We start from the raw sequence: 15,263 nt of genomic DNA, 5'->3' as shown, positions 1-15,263 counted from the left end.
TAAGTCAACTCAATGGCAATCCCACATTGTCCAAATATAGGCTTACAAGGGTGCGACAAGGAGTATACTATAGTAAGGAGGAGAAACATCATACTCAAACAAATGACAATCTATTTGGCATTGGTTCAGATTGTGCTGTGTTCTTTCAAGAAGAGCATACCAATGGGAAGATCACAAGGCTATTGATAAGATCTTCAAAAAGTATTAAAAAAAATAAAAGCCAAAGTGTGTGGTACTTAGGACGAGTTCAAAAGATGAGAAGAAAAGTAAGTGGTGCTTATGTGGAATACAAGAGAGGGCTTAGCCTCCTAGATAGGCCCTTAGGAGTGGAGGTTCAACTTGGATGGTATCAAAAATCAAAGGGAACACGGACCTTTACATATGATAGACCTTGATATGATAGATATTGAAAGTGTCATTGCTCTTGCAAACCTCATATATGATTATAATAATACCAAATATGAGCTTGATGAAAATGATTGGAAGATCTTCAATGAATTCGTAAACGGCCATTGAGGGTAGGTAAATGAACATTATTTTTCCTCTTTTTTAGTATTATCTCCTATATGCAAATTGAGAGAAGGAAAAAAGTCTTATAGAGTGATTTTTTGGCATTTTCCTTCATGTTAATGTTTTATATTTGTATGTTTGTGTCAAGAATGCGACTAATGGATCATGGTGATGCATCTAAGCGTGTCGGAATTAGCATGGACTCTAGCTTTGAAAATGCCAAGGTGTTAAGTAGAACACACTTATGGATTGGAGAAAAATTTTGTATATCACATTTTTTGTATAGCTATATCTACTTTGTAAAGGAATACAAAATAAGTTTTGTTTAAATGCAAAAAATCAAAAACCATATTTTTTCATTGAATCATCATGCGTATTTTGTATATTCACATTTTTTGTATAGCTACATCTACTTTATAAAAAAACACAAAATAATTTTTTTGCAAATGTAAAAATAAATTATGTGGATTATTCTAGAATTTACTTGTGGGCTATAGAAATATAACATGTTTTTGCTTTTAATGTACCTACCTCCTTGAATTACAAATGAAGCGTGGCTTCATTGTGTTGCTTGAATTATGGATTGAGTAGCATTTATCTCTTGTCATATCACAGAGAGAGAGAGAGAGAGAGAGAGAGAGAGAGAGAGAGAGAGAGAGAGAGAGAGAGAGAGAGAGAGAGAGAGAGAGAGAGAGAGAGAGAGAGAGAGAGAGAGAGAGAGAGAGAGAGAGAGAGAGAGAGAGAGAGAGAGTGTGTGTGTGCATGTGTATGTGTGTGCGACATATATGCCTTTGATCTAGAAAAGAGGAGTGGTGGAGAGGATATTTTGAGATGAACTAGATACAATAGATATAATGATATACCTTGCTAGAGCCCTATTACCGCCATAATAGTGCAACATCAAGATCAATATTGCAACGTAAGCGAGCCCAAAGATAGTAATAGGATGGTCAAAGTAATTAGTTTTGTATTTTTTATTAAAGACCTCTAAGACTACTAACTCTAGGCTAGTCTAGCTTCCTAGTAATTATGCATCATAGCTTTAAGCAATGCTAGCCGTAAAGATACTAATGTGAATGCCCTTTGCTAACTAGTTTTGGGTTGAGAATCACATGCTCTAGTTATATACTTGATGTCTCTATCTAGAAATTATTTTAAAATCTTACTTTTATTGATAAAATTTTGAAATCTATCTTTGTATGTCCTATATTACAATGATATTTCACTAGAACTACTAAGAGATTTTATGAACCATTGGGAGTTGCCTTGTGGTCAATTCTATATTGTAGTATCTTGTATCTATACTATTACATAGGGATCTATTAAATTCTTTACTTAAAAAAAAAACTCACAGTAAGGGATTTATAAATATTACTAAAAAGTCACACAAGGGCCAATAAAATTTTACAAAATAGGTTACATACAGATATATAAAACATGCCTTGAACGCAGGTGATGCCTAGGCTTTGTACATAGTAACTTACTCGAGGTTAGCTCAGCACTCAAGAAATAGGAGAGAGTAATGGTTTCTATCATGACAAGAATAGGCTACTATATTGATGGATTTCAACAAGAAATTTTCACACCAAACCCAATGATTGTTGTTGTGTTGCTATTAGCTTCATGTTTTGCATTAAATAGCAACACTAATAGTGAGGATATATGGAGAAAAGAAACTCTAACTTTGCCACATCAAAGTTGCAAGTTACACACACACACACACACACACACACACACACACACACATGACCAAAGGGAGTGAAGGGAAGGCAAGGAATGTGGAGGAGGAGCTAGGGAGTGTGACGAAAAGCTTCAGGGTGAGTCGACTCTTTCTCTCTCCTCTCTCTTTATGTGTTTTTGTGTATGGTGCATATGAGAGAGAGAGAGAGAGAGAGAATTCTCGATTTTCTAAATCTCGCTCTCTCTCTCTCTCCCCAACCTCTTCTCTCCCTCTCTCCAGCCTCTCCTCTCTCTCTCTCTCTTTCCCCTCTCTTTTCCCCCTTCTCTCTTTCAAAAAAATATATTTCTTTCATTTAAATTATTATGTATCCTTTCTAAGCGGTATATGCAACACATTAGCTAATTACTTTGTTTTACCATCTTGCATACTCAAGGGAACATTCCCAATGTGAGGAATGGAATGGATTGTATCATCCCTTGTATCCACATAGCTTGGAGACTTTGGACTATGTATCTCTCTAAACTACTTTTCATAAGAGGTCATGTAACTAAATGCACCTAAGTCTACATACCATACATATCATTCCTAAACGATTCATCAACAATCATAGTATTCATAAAATGTTACATGACAAAGAGATTCATTGATTACACAACAATAACTGCAATCTGCAAGATCTGTATGTAGATACTCTCTGTCTGCAACCTATCAAAAACATTGAGCCTAACAGATTAAACTCTGTAACCTTTACACTTATAAATGGCAAATACAATCGAATCTACACTATACTCAAAAACTACTCTCAACCAACTTACAGGACTAGAATAAAGGCTAGAACAACCTCAAAGGGGAAACAGACTTATCTATAATATATAGATTACTCTTTGAGCTCACCAAGTATTATAACAATTAGAGAATGTAACCATGTCAACCTCTAAAGCCTTATGCATGGCTATATTCTCAAGCAAATAGAACAAAATGGAAAAGCTTCTTATTAATTGCTTGCTCTCATACTCAGTCACCTTCACCTTAGTCTTCAATTGAGCTCTATAGAGCCATTGGGCTATATTTCAAGGCAAATAGAACAAAATGAAAAAGCTGCTTACAGTTGCTTGCTTACTTGCTTTCACACTTCGTTGCCTTCACCTTGGCCTTCAATTGAGCTATGCATAACCATGGGACTACTTTTATACCATGTAAACAGATAAGAGGAGAAAGACGTGAAGCAACCAAGATCACACGCACAATGAAGACTTAAGCACACAAAGAAGTAGAGCTTAAATCTTCTTCTTGTTCTTTCCTTTTCCTCCACACAAAAGAACTTAGAATACAAAATGATAAAAGACTAATATTGAAGTATTAGAACATATGTACATGTGGTCACAAGTGTCAACCCATTAAGGATAGATAAGGTGGCACAATGAATGTGTCATAACTAAGAGTAGCCTACTTGGATGTAGTCCAACTATAGAATCATTGACATATCCTCCATGTTGATCACCTAATATGCCAATGAGTAAAGTTTTACCACATCACCAATGCATGTAGTGGATACCAGCTCATGTGGAACTCAATATCTCAATAAGAAGTGGGATAACTTTTTATTTTTCTTGTTCTTGGATTGATTCCCTTTCTTTTGACCATTCTGCTTATTAAAAACCATAGTATGTAGCTCCAAAGTTTTTAAGGCATGGGATTCTTTCATTTCTAGTGAGCCCTACTCTAGGTAATCTTTTATAAAATGCCCTTCTTTCAAATACTTAAAGCATGCTCTCAACAAGTTTTTGTATATGAATTTCTATTTACAAATCAACAAACCCTTTATACTTTTAGACTATATGTTCTCACAGCTTCTCACTAATATCAATTTCCACTAGGACCTAGGGGGCCATCTTGGGTTAGTATCCAATTGAGGTCTATGTCCCAACACCTTACCTAAAGGGGAAGCTATTGCATCGAGATAATGGTGCAAAGGGTCTAACATCCAGTTTCTCCACATTTGCTCCTACTTGAACCAACAACATCAAATGCTTAATAGTGTGCCATTGGAGTATAAATACCACACGCAAACCCGTGGGTCAAGATTTAAGGGAGGGATGTCTTATTGGGGCAAGGATACTTTGAGTTGCTAAATTTCAATGGGAAGCACATGATATAAGCCTTGTAATCCAAGAGATCCCTCCTAGAACAAAGGATTACATTACATGAGAAGGAACAGAAACATAGAGAATCATGGAGCATAGTGTGTATGCTTTGAGATGTTGCACAATAGAATGATGGATCATCCTTAGCATCTAGAGGCAATTCGAACCAAAAGATATTGTTTATGCCAAGGCTCGTGAGATTGTTTCCCACTTCTCAGGAGGGGCTAACAGGACAAGGTGAAATCCCTATGCTTGGGAAGGGTGGATGGTGGTGGAAAGACAAGAGTTACTATGCATGATGAACCAACATATGATGAGGACCAATGTTCCCACAATTATGTGGTTTCTTTACACACGAAGCATAAGTGTGTTTTTAATTCAATCATCAAATCATAATAATTTTGATTAGCCAAGATTATGATTTTATTGCCGTTCTCAAGTGGTGATTAATTTGAACATTAAATTGTAATATCTTCAAATAGCTAAGATGATGATTAGATTGTAATAATTTTGATCAATCAATAATTCAATTATTTGTTAGATAGATAATGATATGACAATTGGTTTAACAAGTTTGACTATTGGTTTTAGTTTTAAACAGTAAACTCGTTAGCTATTAGATAGATAACATTATGTCTTTAACAATTAGATTTATTCAATTAGTAAATTCACTTTTAGTGATTTATTTAATTCAACTATTAGATAGATCACAATTAGTTATTTTAATTCAATTATTAGATAAACGATTAATCAATTAGATTTAACTCAATTAAGTTATGATATTCTAATATTAGATAGACAATGATTAGTTTGTTATTAGATAGATGGCAATAAATTTTAGTTTTAATTGTATTGTTAGATAGATAACAATTAGTTTAGGTTTAATTCAATTATTAAATACATGATTAATTGATTACAATGCTTCGAGTAAGTTTCAATTAGTTGATAGATAATCAATCGATAATAGATAATTACATTAATAAATGATAAATCAATTAGGGGATAACTTTAACTCGCTTATTAGATAGATGATTAACTAATTAGAATTTCATTAGCTTAGATTACTTAGTTAATTCAATTAGAGAAAATGAATATCACTAGATTAGATTAGTTTTGATTAGATTAAATTCCTTACTTTGTTTTAAGCACTATTAGTTAATGGTTACAATACTTTATTGTTATACAATACTTAAGTAATAATCCTAACGAGAGTTTACATAGTTATGCAATACCCACTTATAAGTAGTATCTATCTTAGTTTAAGATTAAATCGATTGATATAGTTAGATTTAATGTAAGTATAATTTAATCAGAGTTTTAAAGGCCAAACTCAATAATTTTATATTTAAACCATTTCATTTTTTTATCATAAGCACATCCTTAATCCTTAATAATAACAGAGCAAATTGTAAACCGTAATAGAGCTAACTATTATTGTAATTAATTAGTCTAATATTACAATATATAATAAATTATTTTAATAAATAAGCAATAGTAATAACTAATTAAATACAAATTGACATTGACATTTAAGACTAATATATTAGTTTCTCATTATTGCAAACTTGATTACAACGAAGACAATTAGGATCTTCAAAAGTACAATCTTTGCCAAGGTTAGAAACTCCTTATAAAATGTAAAATTTAAGGCTACTAGCTACTGATGAAGAGGAGCTTCAATACAAAGAAGTTGCCTTATGCAAACAATCTTAGAATACAACATGTATCAATTGGAAAAAGGACTCAAATCAGAATTCAAATCTTCTTGGAATCCACAACTTTCTTCGAGTTCTACAAACCATTTTAATACATTTTAACACTTGCTCAAAAAAAAAACTTCTTATAAAACCATATTTCTTACTACAAACCATTTTTTTGATACTATATGATTTAAAAAATCCCCATAATTATAAAATGACAAAGACTCGTGCTAGCTCTTTGACATACTCCTTGCGTAACATGTTCATATACTTTTTGTGTTATTGTTGCACTTTTACAAAGTTATAAATTAATTCTTAACAAAAAAAGTAAAATGTCAAAGCAATTGGATCCCAAACTTTGAACAAGCAATTTTCTAGCTTTTAGTTTAATGTTTTACAAGGTACTCTTCATCAACGCGTCTCAAGTTATAAGCCAGTTTCCAACTAAACTTAATTATCTTTCTCAAGAGTAGAATCTATCTTTTTCCATTTTTGTCATAATAAATAGTAGAAGAAAAAAAAATTGCATATCTTTTCAAAACACAAGGAAGCAAAGCCTTGACATGCAAGATTATCATGCATCAAAGCCCATACACAAGTGACAACGCCACCACCTAAACCTAGCTACACGAATCAACCTTGTACAGAATTGTGTCAGGCAGAAGCCAGCCTGTGAGGCAAATCATTCACCACCTTTAACTCTGCTCAGATCTGTTACTTGATGTAAGACTCCTATATTGATATATATTCATAAATGGAAGAAGCTCACTTCGTCGACTAACGGTAGCATATAGACAGTCACGATCGGCTTATTATTAGTTTTTACAAGGCTGAACGACCTTAGCTAAAAGAAAACAAGACCAACTTGCTTTCTAGAGCATCTGTTTAGACTTTTACAATGTACAGAGCCTAAACAATGTACATATGCTTTGCACATTACAGCTTACAAGCATCAATATCACACAGCTTAAAGTCCCAAGGCTGCCCGGCACTGTTGATCCCAATGCCTCTTTACTTGCTCGACTCGCTCCACCCTCTCAGATTGGAGTCGTTTTTTCCAATAGTCCTTGCATCTGTCATGAGGCATAGGCATACACGAGGAACATCAGTGCACACAATCGTGTAACACAGAAAACAATTGAAGTGGTGAGTGAGAAAAACTACTGAAAAGATGGGTGGATATATACAACCTTGTACTGACTAACGTGCCCAGCTCTGACAGATGAACAGCATCCTCGTATACTCTTGCCTAGATGAGCAAGCCCAATACACCGTGTCAAATACAGAGAGCCATCTTAAGTTCTTATCTTTAAATATCGACAGCACAGACTTCAAAAACCAGAAACAGGAGAGTACCTGTCTGCATAGTGGACATTTCGCAGTTTGAGCTGCTGATTTCAGCCCTTCTACTGTTGGAACAGAAGCTGCAGAACAAGCACAACTATTGCAGAAAATGTGCCCACAGCTGAGGGACACTGGGTCAAAAACCAGATCCTAAAGCACACAAGCAAACTGCCAGTTACCAAAGGCATCATTATCCTTTTATCAATCTTTCAGAATGCACACGAGACACTCGGTATCCAGATAGCTAAGGAGGGATGCAGAACCTTCAAAACATACTCTGTGACAATAGAGCTTGGAAAGATTCATACAAATACATCTGGCGAAAGCAGAACCACTTACTAAACATATAGAGCAAGTGAGATCAATGTCGACAGTGACTGAGTCAGACAGCCAGCAAGAAATTGTCGGCTTAGGTCCTTCTAAATCACATGTGCATCGAAGGGAAATCTCCTGACCAGAAAGTGCACTATCCTTCAGATTTAAATGGAAGGCAATCAACTCAACCAGCCAAGGTGACTGAAGCAGCTCTACATGCATAGTTTGCAGACGGCTCTTGAATGCCCATCCCTTTCTTGAAAAATGCACCTGTTACAATGGCCCAAAAAAATGTCATATTTCAAAAACTGTATCAGCTCCATAGGCTGAGGTTTTTTTTTAAAATAATGATAGATCTTTAACATGCCAAGACCCCCCATACAGGCGAGGCAAATGACAACTGGTCCATCCCTGGGATCCAAGTCGGAATGTGCACACACACTGTTAGCATAAACCAGCTTGACCTTCAGGTGGTTGGCGTAGACTACGAGTTATATGAGTTATACACTGCACCCTTCACTGAGTCATGCATGTAGTTCATTTGGCAAACATAATTAAATGTCCAGAATATCAGGTCAACATGATCAGACCATGAGATCCTCTACCGAAGTCGGGCCATGAAGTCTTCCAAAGAACTCACATTTCCATACATCTTACCAAGCTACAAGCTGTCCAAGCCCTGTGGCCCATCCTTGATAATGGTGTTTTACACACTCATCTAAGCTTATGACTGCCACGACCTTTCCAGACCAGATAGGAGCATTGCTTCTGCTCCAGTATAATTAGACAATCCAAGAGTCATTACCCCAGAGACTGAACCTCAATAAATCCTATCTATAATTAAAAAGCTTTGCACAATAGCACAGATAAAATGTATCTATTTACAATAATCTTTCATCCAGGTTAGTAAAATTACCACTTGCCCAAAACTTGAAGCCAAGGAATCCTCAGCCTTTACCTAGTCCTGTGACCCTTTATTTCTGCAAGGTAATCCCATATAGCAGGTTCAGACTCCACCCAAGAACTGTCCACACACACTCAGAAATGTGCAGGCATGATTCCAAACGAACCAGAACATCATTTACACACGCACACCCCTAAGCTTGATCCCAGGACACTTTTTTTTTTTCTTTTTCTTTTTTGTGTTTTGTTGGGTGTGAGTGTGTGGTGGTTTGGCACAGGGTTGGGATGATGGAATGAACCTGCAAATGAGTACAAGGGCTACAGACACACCTACTGTATACCCAATACGAGTCATGCAGTTTGATCCCTCCAACTGTACAGTTTACAATCATACATGGTGAGAGGCTTTGTTGTGACCGAATCTCTGAGCATGGCTTTAGAGAGTAATGTCTGATTTGTGTGACACAGTCCATGATATTATGGTTCTAGGTTAGACTCGAGCAGAATTTGATTTCCTTGCCACAAACATGAGCAGATGATCCCAAAAGTGGTAGCCTAGATTGTTAAGGTTTGAGGGTGTAGGGATACCTGACGGACAACTATGTCTACATAGAATTCCTCAAGCTATGAAAAGGACATTATCATTATCAAGAAGTATCACCTTAAGACAATCATACAGATTGCTCACTCAGTTAAAGCATTCGGTGATTGATTAGAATAGGTTAAAGCATTTGGTGATTGATTAGAATATGATTCCTGCAATCTTTCTGGATCAGTTGTAGCAAGGATTCTTGCAATTTTGGTGATTGATTCGAACAGGATTCCTGCAATTTTCCTAGATCCCTTGTAGCAAATGTTCTCCAACACAGATTAGATCTCAGGCAGAGAGTTGGATGCAAAGAAATATCTACTAACATATGCTGTTCCTTCAGTCAAATTCATTGAGCTGAAAGGCTGGAAATGCCTTTTAGTTTGGTGGAACTTGCTTTCAAGCATAGGAAAGATCCTCCATTGGATGAGATATCCAAAGAATTTCTGGTAGGATGCTGGAATGATATAACTCTGGGGTTTTCTTGACAGTGTTATGCCAGATATGTTGAAGAAATGGTTATACTCCAAACGCAATTGCTTTGCACTACTGTCTCATGGAGTGATGCTATGCACAGAGATGCAGATAGTGATGTTTAGCCAGATAGGTTAAAGAAAGGGCTCATCCAGTTCTTAGTGTCACACTTCTGATTGATGTATAAAAAAAATGAGGTTCCCATAACTTTGAGAAGGCAACCTGACAGATGAAACCTACTTTGTCATTGCAGTTCTAAATCTTATGCTTGTGATTGATGTAGCAGTTGTTCCTAACAAAATAAGGTTCTCATATTGCTCAGCCTTGAGAAGGCATTTGATAAGGTTCAATGGGATTATCTTCTTGATGTGGTAGTAAGCGTTCCTTAAATGGCAAATATTGCATACTCTTTGTCACAGGATGGCCAAGTCTGTTTATAAATATAAGTCTCTTCAATGACATCACATTTGCAGAGATCTGTGAAGCAGGGATGTCCTTTCAATCCTCTCTTATTTGCACTGGCAAGTCATGCCTTTCTATGGCATTTGCAAGCTGCTGCTGCTGCTGAAAGCAAAGAAATACTTGGCCTCAATATTTGTAAACACTTATTGTTCCCCCATTCTATATGTACAAACGCACATACATACATATATACAGACAGACAGACAGACAATCAGACATATAAATACAAGATTTGCGGGCTGCTATTAGAATTGTGGATGCCTTTCTCTTGCTTCAGGATTTGCTTCTGGATTGGAGTTAACTTACAGAAACCGTCTTGATAAAACTTCCTAAAACTCATGGTAAGAAGCTTGTTTGAAAGGTAAAATGACCTCAAAGGGCAAGGTATCTAGAGCTTTGGGATATACCCTTCGGGTTGGTATTACTCAATTACAACCAATATCATAAAGGCAAGAAGAAGTTGAGCACTTGAAGCCTTCTGCCAAACTGGAACTTGAGAACCCAAATTATTTCCACTTCTCTTATATCTTCACGGAACAGAGCCCAAACTCCACAATACATTTTTAGTTGACAATTGGCTGACACAGAAAGCCAGTAAACTATGTGGCTGCAATTTTGATGATGGTGGCCTGACAGGCTTGCAGATATTTGGCAAGCTGCCCTGCCATCCAAGATAAATTCTTCTCATAGAGGATGATCACAGTTGCCTTTCCCATTCAGATCCTTGCTAAGAGAAATACTAGCACATAAAAATGTATCTATGATCTGCAGAATTTCAATTGTAAGCCACATTTTTCTTTGTTCTCTATAAGTGTCTACGATGCTTAATTGTGCATAAAAAACACTCAATGTGAGAAATAAAAATTTACACCATAATATGCTTGCACAATATGTACACCTTATCCATATTGAAAAGCTTAGTGCCAGAACTTATCCATGGCTGTGATGAGATAGGTCCATTTTAGCTGGCAAGGAGTTGGTGCCAGGACCTGTGCCCATCACCTTTGTTTCTTACCCATATTTTGAAGCTTGCTTGCATAAATTTTTATCCATGGCATTGATATGATGTCCATTTTGGCTGTAGGAAGTTGTGAGCCTGTATTTTGGGGAATCCAGTAAATCTCTCTTCAGTGATTCCACTACATTTATCACCTTTAGAATCTAAAGGCAATATCTTAGGCTGCTGCATTTAGAGTGATTTGATGTTGAAGAAGTTGAGACTACATCCTGCACCAGTTGAATCTCTTTAGTTGATCAAGTTACCTTTGTAGGGCTCATGCTACACCGATGAAGTGACAGACTTTACTTGGTGTATACTTTCTAATCTCAAAGCTGGAGATAGTGAAGAACAGTGAGCCTATGTGAATTAGCATTTGATCGAGATATGCAGCAGCTAAGGATCTAATGCATCGATTCCCAATAACTAGAAGATTCATTTTCAAAGTGGTACTCATTGCTACCACTTGTCTAGTCTTCAAAAAATGTGAAAACAACCTGATTTCTTGAGTCATAATATGTTAACAAATGTCCATCCTCCATACATTTCTGGTTCAAAACATTCTGGTTAACATCGTCCATTCACATTTCAAGAGCCAAAGAAACTTTTTGTCATGATTGTTTATCTTCAACCTTCAGCTGATTGAGCATAATGTAAGTTTCTGCTTATCAAGGCTTGTTAAAATGGTAAATTAAAGTGTGTACACTGCGTGAATATAGGCTGCACATGTAAATCCAACTGATTATCCTATGAATCTTGACAAAAAAGAAGAATGAATCACCAGCACGAGCCTGCAGCATGTAGTGTACTGTCTTGCCTTGATAAAGCCAAGTGAACTCATCAAACCCAGAAAGCGATGTGCAAGTCCTCAAAGAGAAAAGACATGTACACTCACACAAAAGACAATGTGAGTAATAGTGCAACGTGGACTAAGCAAGATGAAAAAGTTATATGACGCATTCTATACACAAGCCACACTTGACTAGAACTCTAACCCTAAAAGTTCTTATGTCAATCAATGCCCAAACTCAAGGGTAATTGAAGAATGATGGGCACCCAAAAAGAGGTCAAGACAATCCAATGTGCAGTTGCTTCAAGTAGAGATGCTGTACAAACCCCTTGCAGCTCCATGAGAAATAGCCATGAAGCCAAAAATGAACCAACTTGCTATAGAAGTTCACCCTTCCGCAGTCTCCCAGGGTGAGTTACTATTGTTGACCAGTTGCAAAGGGCAAGAGAACAAACCTCATTCAACCACATGACCAGACATCATGCAAATCTACTTATCCAACATGTAAAGCCTTAGACCTCATCTTGCTATACAAAACCTCATCCAGAGGTCTGAGGAGGATGACTCAAATGATGAATCCACTCATTCCCCAGCATCCCCATCTAGAGAGGAAAATGGAAGCCAACATCAAAGCTCCAAGGCCCGCTCATGATCAGTGGGATTTGAAGTGCCCAGATGTAGCTCTATAGACTATAGCTGATGTATTGGCCATAGGCAGCCAATGCCAATCTCAGAAGGTGTTTAAGGCTCATCTTGAAAAGAATCTCAACCTGCTCAGCCTTGCACCATGTTTTCTACTTGCTCACATGCATTCATAGTGTGACCCTTATACTTAATATACAACCACTTCACCTTTGTTCATTTGCCATGCTTGTTTTCTGAGAGCTAGCTGCATATGCTTGTAGTTGTTCCCCATTGCTGCCATCACCATACCTGTTTGACTCCAGGGCCCAACATATGACCAGCTAAAAACTCTTACACTTCACAGCTTGCTTCAAACTATGATTTTTACACAATATGCATGCGTGCACAGACAGGAAAGTGAGAAAGAAAATAATCCATTGGAGTCAAGACACCAAAACACCACATTGACTGAAGTCCGAGTCAACAAAGCATCTTTAAGAAAAACTATGACCATCCAAAAACCTACACAAGTGATGGCTGATCTACAAGCATGATATCACAAACCAACCAAAAACAATCTAGACACCCAAGGTGGGTGCCCACTATCTACCCAACTGCAACTAGAGAGTGACCCAAGGCATAGAATTAAATTAGGTCATGGCCTTTCTTCAAATAACTATAATTGTTGAAGGGTCTATTATCTTACGAAGACCGTGTAAATTTAGCATGTATCAACCCGGTTAAAAATTCCCCACTATGAAAATGTGTCCATGTCCAACCAGAAATGGACTGTTCCATACATGTGTTAATTAGGCCCTGGACTTCTTCAAATTATGTTGCTCTACTAAAGGATCTATGATTTTACAGAGGTTGGATAAGCTTAGCATTTATCGATTTGGGTAAGACTTTGCAAATATGAAAATTTGTCCAACTCTAGGGCACAACTGCCAACCAGTGTTGAGAAGTCTTTTTTTGTTTTCAAAGATAAGAAGACTCTATTAATAAGACCTTGGAAACAAAACTGAGATAAAAAAGCACTCTCCTCCATCTCTCCACATCTTGCATATGCCAAGTCAAGTGGCAACTGTCAGACACCTATGGGTAGTGACTAGTCATCCACAAGAAGAGAGAGATCTTCCTGGGGTTGAAGCTATCATCTAATTTCCTCTAAAAATCTATCAAAAAAGCATGGATACACCCTATTTGTGTTATGAGCACGAGAAGATATCTGCTTTCTCATGAGAAATTATAATTGAGAAAATTTCAAGAACACAAATAAATACTAGAACAAGTCTACGTACTTTGTCATATTTCTTCAAAATCTTCCGTATGGCAACAGCATTCATGTAGACATAATTCACGAGTTTCTCCCCCTCTTGCATCATCTCCAGGTGATTGGCTGCATGTCTGGATTTCAACCTTAAAATATACTTCTGCAGGCCTGAGGCAAGATGAATTTGCAGGAGGCGTTGTGCTTGCATGTTGAAGCATCCCAGGACGGCTGCTACCTCCTTCATCAACAGGGGGAAGAATGTTTGATCACAAACTGCATAAATGCAAAACCGGAATCAGTGGACATTGTGTAAATTGAAGACGTTTCAAGCTCTTTAGACCCTCACCAATTAATACTCCGTATCTTTATGCATGTCATCTCAAGCAACAGCTAGAACGAAAGCCAGACTGTGTAGATCTGAAGTAAAGACTGTTCTCATTCATTCGAGTTATTTTAGGCCACAAAGATTAACCAAAATCCTTAAACATGTCATCTCAAATAACAGCCATAGAGGAAGCCAAACTTGTGAACATAAATAAGGGCCGCCATGAGCAAGCGTGCTATGAGGACTACAAGATAAACTAACCGAGCCAACGTTTAATTCCTACAATTCCAAAGTGCTTGCAGACAAGGATAACGATTCCAGAACTGCATATGAGCACATCAAGAATCCAAGATTTATATTCCGCTTTGTTATATTGTTGCACTTTGCTGAAGAAGAAACGCAAATAAATACCGAATACAAATGAACTGCGAGAACTTATGAAACGTTTGAAAAGAAAGCCATTTGCGACAAAATGGGGCACCTGCGCAGGAAGGAGGGCATTTGGGCGACGAAGAAGGATCATCGGCGGCATCGTGCTCGCAACCGATAGAAGATTGCATCGATACGTCATGGAGAGAGCAGTGCTTGAGCAGTTTCTTGAGGCGTTTGAACTCGACGTAGGTGACGCCCGGAAGCAAGCTTTGCTGCGCCTCAATGTAGGCAGAGAACTGCTTGTTGAACTTCATCGCATAGCTTGAGACAAGTGAATCATGGAAGCACAGAGAGAGAGAGAGAGAGAGAGAGAGAGAGAGAGAATGGAGACGCACAACGCACAAAAATGAAAGCAGAATCAGAAGAAATCGAAGGAGGAGAAGAAGGAGGAGAAGGAAAGAAGAAATAAGGAAGAAAGAAGAAGAAGAATCAGTCTGAAACGGGGCGACGGACAACGTATCTCTGTTCATTAAAGTAGCGTGCACGCGATGATCGTCAATCGTTTTCCTCTTTCCAATGTTGTTATTTTACAGCAAGAGCAAAGTCCACTCCCGGCGGCGGGCCCTGCAGATCACTAGCAAGCTGCCGCCTGTCTCTGGTGGGTACACCCACCCCCTTTCCAAATTCCATGACTTCCTTATTCTGGTGAGTCACAGCCTTCTGAACTTTTTGTGAACTCGCTTGTATCGACGAGTAGTCA

The 15,263-nt window shown here is 37.4% G+C and overlaps 1 protein-coding gene across 1 annotated transcript; it reads right to left on the bottom strand.

Annotated features, from left to right (window-relative positions):
* Window positions 1–6,747: 6,747 nt before the first annotated feature.
* On the bottom strand, window positions 6,748–15,026 carry LOC148019843 (putative E3 ubiquitin-protein ligase BAH1-like 2). The gene is made up of 6 exons (XM_087700045.1): window positions 14,613–15,026; window positions 13,835–14,079; window positions 7,719–7,964; window positions 7,392–7,529; window positions 7,226–7,284; window positions 6,748–7,108 (listed from the first exon to the last, which is right to left on the bottom strand). The coding sequence occupies exons 1-6, from the start codon at window positions 14,815–14,817 to the stop codon at window positions 7,003–7,005; spliced, it is 999 nt and encodes a 332-aa protein (XP_087556171.1). The 5' UTR covers window positions 14,818–15,026; the 3' UTR covers window positions 6,748–7,002.
* Window positions 15,027–15,263: the final 237 nt, after the last annotated feature.

This window comes from Lygodium microphyllum, chromosome 19, assembly GCF_053477565.2.
Source record: "Lygodium microphyllum isolate KBCC chromosome 19, Lygodium_microphyllum_v1.1.10, whole genome shotgun sequence".
Taxonomy (NCBI): domain Eukaryota; kingdom Viridiplantae; phylum Streptophyta; class Polypodiopsida; order Schizaeales; family Lygodiaceae; genus Lygodium; species Lygodium microphyllum.
This window is presented reverse-complemented; position numbering and strand designations above follow the sequence as displayed.

Coding starts and splice junctions, on each gene's coding strand:
- LOC148019843 (XM_087700045.1), bottom strand. CDS start 14,817: ATGAAGTTCAACAAGCAGTTCTCTGCCTACATTGAGGCGCAGCAAAGC. Junction 7,530..7,718: donor TCACTTGCTCTATATGTTTA/GTAAGTGGTTCT, acceptor TGTGTGCTTTAG/GATCTGGTTTTTGACCCAGT. Junction 7,285..7,391: donor AATGTCCACTATGCAGACAG/GTACTCTCCTGT, acceptor TTGCTCATCTAG/GCAAGAGTATACGAGGATGC.